We start from the raw sequence: 12,025 nt of genomic DNA, 5'->3' as shown, positions 1-12,025 counted from the left end.
TTGAGTTCAAGTAGAAGTTTGTGCAAAATTTTAAGAAATTCACTAAAGCCGTTCGTTCCTAAGATATCACGAGAATGGGACGGACATGAGGTCACATTGACCTTGACCTTTGACAACCAAAACCTAATCAGGTCATCCTTGAGTGGACGTTTGTGCCAAATTTGAAGACATTCCCTCAAGGCGTTCCCGAGATATCACGTTCACAAGAATGGACCGGACGGACAGACGGACGGACAGACCACCCAAAAACATAATGCTTCCGACTACGACTGTCGCCGGCACGGAGGCATAAAAACAATCGACCATGTCAGCGGTGAACTTGAACTTACCAGCCGTCACTGTCAGCAGCATTGACATTGACACCAAACTGAACCAGAAACTTGACAATCTCTGTATGTCCGGCACAGACAGCGTTGTGTAGAGCAGTGATTCCTTCATCGTTGGGCAGACTGGGATCCTCCACCTGTGATTGAGAAATCACAAGGGATGAAGGGAGTTTAATTTTCACAAATTGTGAAATATAATCACTACTTTTAGATATTTTAATCTAAACTTCTATGATGGTGGCCGACTAACACGGCAGAAAAACAAGCCAAAGAAACCACTTTTATAATTATTTTTTTTTAAACAATGTATAATACATTGGAAATGTTTAAAGTGGAAAAAAATGTCTTACTTCATAGATGATTCTCTGGACCAGGTCAAACTCTCCCTCCAGAGACGAGTCCAGCAGCAGAGCCAGTGGGTTGAACTTCACTCTCATGTTGTGATCGATGCGTTCAGAGTTGAGCTTGCGCAAGTTGGTCCTCTTTCCCTAAAGACACAATCATAACTGTGTGTCACACAAATGATCTTAAACAGCCATCACGATACAGAGAACAGAAAAGTTAAATCCAAGATGTGACTGCAGAGTCTCATCCTGAGGTCTGTCCACACTCTGTTGAGTTCAGTCTGGACTGAGAGAAGAGGAGGGACTTGTTTTCCAGCTCTAAGAGCATTGCTAATTCAGTTCAGCCAGAAACAAATTCACTTATCTAAAACCATGATTATGCAACCAAATGGGTCTTAAATGGAGGTGACAAAAGGGGAAAATGGGTCATAATTCTTATTTCTCATTGGTTTGTCCTTTTGGGGTAAAACCTCACCATAAACCCACTTAATAAGTTTCACTAAGGGCTTAACAATTAGAACATGTACAGTGGCGTTTATTTACAACACAGAATGCGGGAAAAAAAAGATTTGGTATCCGCTTAGAGTAAGCAGAAAGAGGCCCATTTTCTCCAGAAACAATAGCAGTACTTGATAAGGATTATCTAATTATATAACGTCAGACCAGGTCACTGCTGTTAACTGGCAGGTCATTAAAAAGTAGAATGTGCACTAGATGTAACTCATGACCTCCCCCTGTGGGACTAACAAACAAACATGTGAAGGGATTTATTTAAAAGCACACGTAGCACAGAAGCACATAATCTATACTGTAGAATCTGTAGACTGTGGTGACACAAACAAAGATAACTGAGAGCCAAATAATATTTGTGATTCAGCAGTTTACGGCGGTGATTCATACCGGTGGCAGAGTGACCTGGCCGGTGACCTCAGGTGCCTTCATGTTAAAGGTGTCCTCTCCCAAGCTGTCCTGCTCTGCTCCACTGGGGTACGGGGGTGGTGGGTATGGGGGGAACTCTTCCAGGAAGCCTTCTGGAGGTGGAGGCGGCAGGTTGACCATTGCGTCCTCCGAGCCAGCAAGGGGTGGCGGTGGGAAAAGAGCGTCATCTGGTCTGGGGGCTGGGTGGGATGGGGGAGGCGGGGGGATAATGTCTTCTCTCATTGGGATGGCTGAAGGTGGTTTGGTCTGTTCGGCAGGAGCTGGAACGAGGACATTAGCACTGGGGATGTGAGATGGAAGATGCCCTCCCTCCAGAATCTGTCCCGTCTCTGATGGGTGGTTCTCTGCACCACTCAGAGAGCCTGGAACATGTGAGCCCTCCGCCGCCTTCTCTGCTTCCCCAGCGTAGGTGGGAGTGGTTGGTGTGGTCACAGTCTCCATAGCTGCCAGTGTGGTCTTCTGGTAGAGGAGTTTCTGAATGTTGGGCCCCGCGGGACCCTCTGGTTCAGTGATGGAGCTGCGTTTCTTCAGGGGCCTCGGGGCGTTGTAGAGCTTTTTCCTCAGGGCTTCCAGGTCGCCATCGCTCTGATGCCTGTAGGGGTTGGAAATGAAGGGAAGCAGCTTGGTGGGACTGAGGGGCCGGGGGATGCGTTCTGTTTCTGGTTGGGGGCCCTCAGACGGGCTGGGACCCACATTGTGGGCTCCATCAATCTCATATTCTAGGCCAGGGGAGCGGCGGTCCATGTAAGGGTTCTCTGGATGTAGGGATCCTCCACCGGGGATCACTGGTTTACCATACACTACAAACAAAGATAGGAAACAAGTGTCAGAAGGGGGGTCTCTCATTTAATTACCTGTTTTTTGCTCTGTTTCTCTTAAATGTCTTTGCAAAATGATATTGTATACTAGCGTGGATTACATGAAAATACTCAGAACAGACTCAGGGCTGGAGAAAAATTTGTTCCATTTCGTTTGCACAATTCCAGTCAGAAGCAGCAGGTGCGGTTGCGTATGGTGATTGCGTTTGTAAAGGGAAGATGTAACAGATGGCTTAGCCTCTCTAGCTGCTCCTCTGGTCAGTGGCGTGTGAATATTTTCTTGTTGAGTTGTTGTCAGATTTACCTTACGGTGAATATCTCTCGAGTGACACAAGATAGTAATTCTTCACCCTTGTTTACATCGCGACTCTTATGTTTAGATTTGATATAGTCGTACCTTGTTTTTTTCACTCCAGAGTTAATCTTCAGATTTAGTGTTCATTCCACTCAAAAGGATACTCATATATGAGAAACTGATATGTACACCTGAAGATTGACATTTGTACTACGTATTCTCTTTGATTTTGTGTGTTTAATTCAAAGTGTGACCTTTTTATTTCTACATGTAAACTATCTAAATGCACTGTGTAAAGGAGAATGTTCAAGTTCAAGTTACAGCTGGATGTTCTCTTACCACTGACAAATCCATTGGTGCGGCTCTGAGACCTGTTGAGAGCTCCCTGCACAACCGGCTGGTGGAAGGGCTTCCCTGAGCCAGGCTGCTGCGTGTACATGGAGTAAATGGAGCTGGCCGCTAAGGTCTGGGGCTTACTCATGCTGGCGTCTTTGGAGGAGGGCAGCTCTGGGGTGAAGGGCCGTACCGTGGCTGCAGGTGGAGTGTCCTGCTTGGGGGGTAGAGGGAGTGTCTGGCTCTGTGAGGGTGGGAGAGGGGTGCGGCCCTGGGCAGCCTGGGGCTGCTGGCTGTGGGGCTTGGCTTTGGGGAAGGTACCCGTGTTGAGACCTGGTTTGCCGTAGGGCACGACACTGGGGCCTTTTGGTTTGGTGGGAACGGGAGGAGGCACCTTGACTGGAGCTTTGGGAGCAGACTGGAGGGATGAGACGAGAGAGAGGGAGCAAATTAGATGCCAGGGTGTATTTCTGCTGCTAATAAACAGAGATTTTTTTTTTCTTGTGAGGATATAAGGACAGCGTTTCCATTCCCTCTCACCTGAGCGTCCCTGACCAGGTCATCACTGCTCTGGTTTTTGCGGAGGGAGGTGGCGGGAGCCTCCGTTGGCTCAAACATGGAAAATGGACGCACCTTCCTGTCCCTCTTCAGTTCCGTCTCGTCTATACACAAACCACAGGTAAAAGGCAGTAGTCAGTTTCGTCTCGTTTTTCAGACAGTGTGATTTTATTGAAAGACAGAACAAAAGCCCCGTTGGAAAGCTTTTGTTCTGTGGCATTACTGTTGTCACAGTCCCAGGAAGGGAGAGGCTGTATGTGCATGTGGTTTTTGCATGTGGTCATGTCTCTTACCTTGCTCTGTGTTAGATTTGGAGTGAGAGGTCATTCGTGGCAGTGTTGAAGATGGACCATGACCGTTGGTGTTGGATTCTGGACCTGAAGAGCCCCAGTCTGCCAGCTTGGATGGCTGAAGGCCTGAAGGACCCAAAGGAGAGGAGGGAGAGAAGGCAAAAAAAAAAAAACAGAGGCAGAGAGTGTTTATATGTGAGCATGTACCATATAATTTGTACATAAAAATAAAGATAAAACAAAGCACCAGTACACATAGTGGAAACCAGCTTCAGCCATTATTTATCCAGATAAACACAAAGTTCACAGAGCTGTGTGTTATGCAGGGTCACACAGAGCAAACAATCATGGATTTTTTTAAGCATTTTGCCTCCCTCGTTATTCATCATTTCTTGTTTTGGTTGACTGACTAAGACCCAGCCAGTGGCCATGCATGTCCGCAGACATCCACAGTCAGAAGAGCTACAAAAGCATGGGGCTCTTGCAACTAGCAAGATTAGCATCACGTCAAAGATGGTAAAACATGATGATTTCCATCGCAGTGCCTGCAGACTGCAGTTAAATGCTCCCTCTCAAGAGGTGTTGTACAAATACACCGTACAAACCCACACACACTCATTTTGCAAACGAGACCTGATTGGGTTGGTCAGAATCCACGCAGAATGTCAGTTCAGCTGAAGGTTATGTATTTGTTCCAACTGACCCATTTAGAGCGGCAGGAAAAGAGCTGAAGGGAAAGCTCAACAAACACGCTTTAACAAACGGCAGCAAAACAAGCAAACAGGACCAAAGATCCAGCTAGGAAATTATGAAAATATCTCATCTTTTTTCAGAGAGAATCACTCTCGTGAAAAATAAACACAACCAAACAAAGCCTTTGAGAAGCACACACACAAACAAACACAAGTGTGTACCTTTTCTCTTAGCCCGCAGCTCTTTCAGAGGCTTAAGCAAGAACATGGCTTCTGAGGAAGATGCATTCAAAAAGACAAGAAAAACAAAGTAGCCTTAGAGCTCCAGATCTCCCTTTGCTCAAGACACGCTGTTGGCTGGGCCCAGGCCGGGCCCCCCCCCCCCAGAGGGGCCACGCAGAGACCAGCACGACCCCCAGGAGCCTGTCTGATACTATGCACAACGTCCCTGCTAGAGAAGAGCTGGGAACGGGTGTATATTAAGAGCAGATTCCTCTGCCTCCCCGCCCATCCCTATCTCTCTTCTTCCCATACTGCACATCAACTCAGCATGCAGAAATAATTGCGTGCAACATCATGACAGACTGGGAAAAAACCTGTTACTTTCACTTCCTGTATTGCTCTAAATAGGAAAACAAGAGCTGATGAGGAGGTGAGAGAGGGAATGAGGGAGGAGGGGGGGGTCCCCTTCTGCTGTTGTTTTGTAATGACTAATTTTGGTGTCGGATCATTCATTTTTAATAACATAAAAGCGCGCTGCTGGCCCACTATCCACCGGGGGACTGATTTATGGCTAAGTGAGCGAGACTAGAGATGGAGCGCCTGACAAAGAATTATTGAGAAAGAGGATGGCACAAAGAATATCTTTAAGCGGGATATGTTGCTCAGGTCCGTCACTGGTTGGGCCAGACTTCGTTCCCCTCCAGCACAAATGCTAACGAAGTCAGTGGGAAGAGGGTGCTGCTGGTGTAACAACAGCTTACTCTGTACTGGCACAAAGAGACACACGCTGTGGCAATCAAAAAAACACTGGTTCACTCACTGCAAAACAAATCAAAAGTTCTTCAGAAAATGTGAGGAGTGTGGAAGAAAGAGTCCAAAGGTCACGCTCATCACAACACACCATATCCAGGAGGTAACTAGCTACCTTCTGAGCTCAGAGTGACATCGCAACCAGCAGGTGTCCCAGACTCCTCTGTTCCTGCTGGAGGCAGGACAGTCTTGTCACATTTAGATAAAAAAAGACATACCAAATTCCATGATGACATTCACAATGAAACACAGGGAACAGTAGCTGAGGAGTCTTAAGAGGTGAACATCCTCAAATTTGCAGATGACACCACTATGACGGGTCCGGTCTCTTGTAATGACGAAACAGCTTACAGAGCGGAAGTCTCCTCACTAGTTGAGTGTTGTGCTCATAACAACTTAACCTTAAAACATCTCCAAAACCACGGAGATGGTTGTGGACTTCCGCCAAAACACAGATGAGCTTCAGCCCTTAGTTATCAATGATCAGGCTGTTGACAACTCAGGAAGTTTAAGGTATCAAAGGCAGGGATGTGTGATTTTTAAAGAGTGTTTTCTCACATTCTCTATCACATTGTGGTATGGAAACTGCTCAGCCGATGACAGGAAGGAGCTTAATAAGGAAGTGAATGCATCATCAAAAATCATTGCATGTTGTCCCTCTTCCTTCAGGAAAAAAAGTTGCGTAGTATTAAGAGCAGAACTACTTGTTTCTGTAATAGTACGTATCCGGAGGCAGTGAGGGCCCTTAACTCCTCATCATCAGTTCAGTCCATGAACTCAACTTAAACTGTATCCCCTAGCGGGTCTCTTAATGCACCAGACACGCATGTTTTAATTTGCTCTGTAAAAGTATTTTCATGTTTATGCTGATGTTTTATTCATCTTGCCAGAGTATTTTTGACATGTCCATGTTGATGTGTATTTGTTGTAATGTTTTTGTCTTCGTCTACCCCTCGTAAGACAAATTCCAATTAAAGATTCATTGACACGGTAATAAATTATTGAGCCTTGAACCTCGTCTCTGGCTGCTCACCTGTGCTGGCCTTGCTCTGTGGGTCGTGGGCTGGAAGGGTGGCAGTGCCGTCTGGGTAGGCTGGTTTCACAAGCAGGTCGTGCCTCACTGGGCCCCTGGGCATGGTGGACGACTGGATATATGGGCCGACCGCCGCCACACGAGACGGACCTGACTGCTGTCCAGCTTGGCCATCTGAGGGCACCTGTAGAAGAAGATAAATAAAAGAAAATAAGAGGAGGCTGTTAGAGCAACAAAGGTCAGTGAGAGTAATCTGAAATATAGATAATAGACAGCAGAAAGAGAGAACACACTATTCAGACAGTCGGATATGGATGACAAAATGCTAAGCATAACTGTATCTGATGTTTTTTTATTAATGATACAAAAAAACAGTTGAGATTGAGATATAGATAATATAGATATAGATATAAATTGAGTATCACAGAAAGCACGCTGAAATGATTGTTAATACTGAGGCACTAATCAACAACACTAAAAGTCTGAGGCTGTAATGTTCATTATAAAACAAAGAACAAAATGGTGCGATTGATGAAGAATGGTGAGAGAACTTTACTATTCTTAGATCCTTCACACTAGAGAGGCTAAAATGTAAACTGTGGCCTGAGGGTGGTGCCAGATTGGGCTATGTTGTTACTCAAATCAAAAGGATTTATTCTGGTTAGCGTGGAAGTGTTCAAAGATTTGTAAAGCAGTCTTCATTTTTTTTTTAAGTTGTGGGTGGTGCTAGCAGAATGGGCACTACAGTTAGACACTCGACAGAGTTTTTGAGGTGTAACTGTCATGAAGTGAAGTCTGGGACAAGAGGAAAGTTAGACCTGCTGGTAGGGCTTGATCAGGATTCTCTGAGGACCATGAAGCAACAAATTTGCAATCCACCAAACAGTAACTGGGATATTTTACTCTGGACCTAAAATGTTGGAATGACAGACCAACCTCGCCATCCTCTGAGCCCTGCCTTGAACCACTCACACTGGTATTTATATTTCTTAGCAATCGCTCGGTTTAGTTACTACTGAATAACCACATTGCTTCAAGAAAAACGCATGGATTACAGTTGCTGATTTATAAAGATTTAGCTTACCCTGATTTATTAAATATTCATACCCTCTCATTTTATTAGCATGGTGCTTTTTTAGAAAACATCATGTAGTGATTTTAAAGCAGCTGGGATAGGTGTGGGTTCTCCACCTTGGACAGGTGATGAAAAATCCACACTGACACTATGACCTCTTAAATCCTGTAGCTTAATGCCTTAGCTTGAGGCGTAATTAGAGAAATCTTGAAGTCAGTAACTCTGTCATAGATACAACATTTTACAAGAGAAATTAAATGCTGTTATGCTTTCTAAACCCAACAAACAGACTGATCAACTTTCACTTTAAACTAGGGTTAAGTACTTAAACCATCTTTCAAAATACAGCTCAACTTATCAACAAAACTTATCCTGCTGATGACATTATGACAAGCTGTCCTTTAAAACAAGATGTGGCTCACTTTGCCCGTCAAGGGTTTGAAGCAAAAATGGAATCTGATGTATCAAGTCATACTGAAGAGATCAGAAAGAAAAGAGATGCATTTATTCCGCTCCAATACTAGTTTAGTTACCTGAAGATGAGTGTCTTTTGAAGCCCTCTCTTTACCAGGATAGCCATTCTTGAAAAAACAAAAGCACAAACATGCAACAGCAGTTCAAAATACCAAGTAATCCCCTTTTTACCAATCTAATATGAGCCTTTTCTAAGTGTTTCCTGTCACTAAGATGTAGCGGGGTGACTCTGGGCTGGCAGTTCTCAGACTACCTCTCTTCAGTCAGTGTGGTCATACGTGCTTGCTGGGTGATGTCAGCCAGACGCTTGCTGTTTGGTTGGAGGACAGAGCAGCTTGGATGGAGTGTGTCTTTGTGCTAGTGTGAAAAAGGCCCACTCATTATGATTCTGGGCAGGAGTGTGGGTAAATCACCTCCTCACTAGGGCCTATTCAGGCCTTCATCTCTAAAACACACACACACACACACACACACACACACACACACACACACACACACACACACACACACACACACACACACACACACACACACACACACACACGCAAATACAAACACACACCTTTCTCTGTTCGGTTCCTACTTTATTATTCATGTCAAGGGACATCTAAACAGAAGTTGGGCTTCTTTAAAGTTGGATTAGGGTGCAAGTTGCTACTTTATCTAAAGGGCTTCCAGCAGAGCTTCAGAGGGATATGTTTAATATCCAATATAGCATTTATTATTCATGTTCCTTACTTATAGGTCTCTTTAGATCTTGTACACTGCATTTGCTAAGTAAACACTACATGCAGAAAACTAAGGCTATTTTTGCATCTATAACATATAAATATCTGATGGCACTGAATACAAACAGCTGTGTGATTTGCATTACAAAGTTATGAATCAGCATTATATAACGAAAAACAATCTTTTGAGGTTAATTGGTTGAAAGTTAATTTGGTTGAAAGAAAGAAAGTTAATGGTGAAGGCCAATGAGACGCCTTAATTATGTCTGAGAGGAAGTTGATCTGATCAGGAAAACATTATAAAAGAAATTACTGAGTAGAGGAGAGAGTAAAATGACTCATGTTTATAGGAGGCTAAAAACATGAAATCACCCATCATCTAATCAGAATGATTAGGTTTTCTTTTTAGGCCACCCGTACGACTTTGCTATCCATACACAAGCATTCAACCTCAAGCAGTGAACATGTTAATTTTTCTTCTTCACAAGTCTGTTGACTCTTATTTACAGTCCCATGGCAACCTGTGTTCAAAACAACTACAGGGAAGAGGAGAGAGGAGACACCAGGCGGCCAAAACTTTAACCGCTAGTACAAAGACTGGATTATTCAGCCTGCTAATTTCTAGGATGTGTTGAATCCCGCCATGTCTTTTATCATCAAATGTGTTTTGAAAAGCCAATGTTTTTAGTAGACGGTTGTACTAAACTGATTATTCGCCTTTTCCTGTTTTGTGCAGCCAAAAAAGATAGCATCTCCCCTGACATTCCTGCCTGTCTGAGATGTCAGCCTGCACTCATTACTCCCCTCTCATCTTCAGGAGTTGTTTCTGCCAAAAGGGGACTGAAAAGACAGCTGAGTGAAGAAGTGAGAGCGTAAACTCAGATGCAACTCTGTGACATGATCGAAACAATGATCAATCCCCACCAGCTGTCTTAGACAGAGAGATCAAAGAGTGGAAAAAGAACGGATAGGAGTGGACTCCTTCGAGTGAGGGGGTCACTAGGTTTTCCCACACGGGAGATAGCTTACGTTGGCATGGGTGAGCTCTGGATGCCAGGGCATCTGAGGCTTCCGGAGGTAAAGAGAGATACAAACATCCTTTAATGTGAGGCCACTAGGGGGAGCTCTGATCAAAACCATTTCCATCACTTATTTGCAGATATGAATGATACCGTCTTCTTGACTAAAGTCACAATAACAATTAAAGCTATGTGGACACCTTTCACAAAATACAAAATATGACACATGACGGGGTACTGTATCAGGTTATGTGAATGTTTTTTATGTTGTTGTGATGTGATAATACTTACAGGCAAGTTCTCTTTCTGCTGCAGCGCTGCCTTCTTCTTCCACAGCCGATCTCGGAGCTCGATGATCCGTTTGTCCATTGCAGCCACCTCCAGGTTGCGCTTGTTCAGGCCCTCTCTCTGCTGCTGCAACTTAGAGTTTTGATCCTGGTTGAGCTTGTTCCTCAGCTGACCGCCAAGAAGGACAAGACACAAGGACAAAGAGAAGAGATGCTCATTTAAAGCAAATATAAATATTTTGGTGTTGCATTTATTTTAGTCAATATTATTTCTGCATACCTGTAGCTCCTTGTAGAGGCGGTCTAGTTCAGCCACCGAGGTCTGGTTGTCATGGAAGTTGTCCATTTTGCCATTTTTGAGCAACTCCAGCTGTCTGCTGAGCTCCTCTACCTTGGAGGCAGCCATCACTAGCTCTCGCTGCTTCTGCTGGAACAGGTTGTTCATCTGCTCTATCTCCTCCACTGGAGGTAGAGAGAAGGTGTGTGAAGATGATGGAGACAGGGAGGTGAGAGAGAGAATATCATGAAGACAGGAAAGTCAAAATAAATAAAATGTTCCATGCGTCCAGTCATACAATATTCCGAGAAGGCATCACTTCATAAAATTCACTAACTCCATGAGCTTACCCAGTTTGCCATTGCTTTGGCGCTTCTGCTCCACCTGGCCCTTGAGGGCCCGGACCTTCTTGAGCCGAGTCTCCTGGTTCTCGATGTTCTCTCGGAGGCGCTGCAGCTTCTCCTGCTCAGAGGCCTGTTGCTGCTGACGCTGCTCCTGCTGCTTCAAGTAGCGCAGCCGCTGCTCCTGGAGAGACAAAGGAGAAGGAGAAAGGGCACATGGAGCAAAGGTCAGAAACTTATGAAACAGACACATCCCTGTTAACTTTCATTTATGAGTAATCCATGGCAAAGTATGCTGTCCAAGTGTCCTCAGGCAAGGCACTGAACTACACACTCTGGTAAGATGTTAAAGGCTAACAGTACAAGGGCTGATTTTATGAATATGATTCCCCCTGTAACTCCTGAAAGCGGTAAGGAATGCATTGTATTTCAACATGCCTGGTAAAATATGGGTTAAGAAAAACATTCTGTGGAGCTAAACAGTGTTAAATGTTCAAAACAAATAGTCAGTCTTGAACTATTACGCAGTGTGCTACACGCCCGACAGAGCTCTCCCAAACAGGTTCTAATATAGCACAACACAGTCTGTATCCGGAACAGTACCAGGGGATGTGTGATAATGGTAATGCATGTTTGTTTACTTGACGTGTATTTCTGACTTGTAAGTGTACACGACTGCATGAAGCTACATTCCTTGGCTCGCTAAACCATCCTCAGACAATAGTTGTTTGAATCCGAATGCTAAAGTGGATCAAGTACACAGGTTGCCTGCAGGGCATTTTTAAGCATATTTATTTAAACAAAAGAGAAAGAGAAAAGTTTATCTTAATACGGTACATATGTGTGGATCGGCAGAACGGAAACATTTAAACGTGCCTCATCAAAAAACAAAAAATGCGTAGGAGAAAAAATGGTCAGCCATGTATTTAATTATACCACGCCTGTTTTCTGTCAAATGTCTTTCCCACCTTCACCAATAAATCCTGAGCGAAATGAGAAACAAGTTCTAAGCAAGAAAAAAAAGAGATCTTCAAATACCAGGTGAGTCGTGTGCAGTGAGAATCCAAAGCAGGCAGCTGTCTCAGGCTTCTCAAATTATAAACACTACACCTACAGCCATCACAACTCATCTAACCTGTCCATCACAACCACGACATGCACTCT

The 12,025-nt window shown here is 44.3% G+C and overlaps 1 protein-coding gene across 4 annotated transcripts in view; it reads right to left on the bottom strand.

Annotated features, from left to right (window-relative positions):
- Positions 1-12,025, bottom strand: part of tp53bp2a (tumor protein p53 binding protein, 2a) — a 34,900-nt gene that overhangs the window by 2,246 nt on the left and 20,629 nt on the right. For 2 of the 4 annotated variants that reach the window (XM_037782018.1, XM_037782019.1), the window contains exons 7-18: positions 10,871-11,045; positions 10,524-10,705; positions 10,248-10,412; positions 9,967-10,005; positions 8,269-8,316; positions 6,661-6,844; positions 3,907-4,029; positions 3,596-3,717; positions 3,062-3,473; positions 1,571-2,409; positions 677-814; positions 330-463 (exon numbers count right to left, since the gene is read on the bottom strand). In XM_037782018.1, coding sequence (XP_037637946.1) covers positions 330-463; positions 677-814; positions 1,571-2,409; positions 3,062-3,473; positions 3,596-3,717; positions 3,907-4,029; positions 6,661-6,844; positions 8,269-8,316; positions 9,967-10,005; positions 10,248-10,412; positions 10,524-10,705; positions 10,871-11,045 — 2,561 coding nt within the window. The remainder of the gene's footprint in view (positions 1-329; positions 464-676; positions 815-1,570; positions 2,410-3,061; positions 3,474-3,595; positions 3,718-3,906; positions 4,030-6,660; positions 6,845-8,268; positions 8,317-9,966; positions 10,006-10,247; positions 10,413-10,523; positions 10,706-10,870; positions 11,046-12,025) is intronic. The other 2 variants (XM_037782020.1, XM_037782021.1) reach the window with 2 other exon arrangements.

This window comes from Sebastes umbrosus, chromosome 10 (genome assembly GCF_015220745.1).
Source record: "Sebastes umbrosus isolate fSebUmb1 chromosome 10, fSebUmb1.pri, whole genome shotgun sequence".
Lineage (NCBI taxonomy): Eukaryota > Metazoa > Chordata > Actinopteri > Perciformes > Sebastidae > Sebastes > Sebastes umbrosus.
This window is presented reverse-complemented; position numbering and strand designations above follow the sequence as displayed.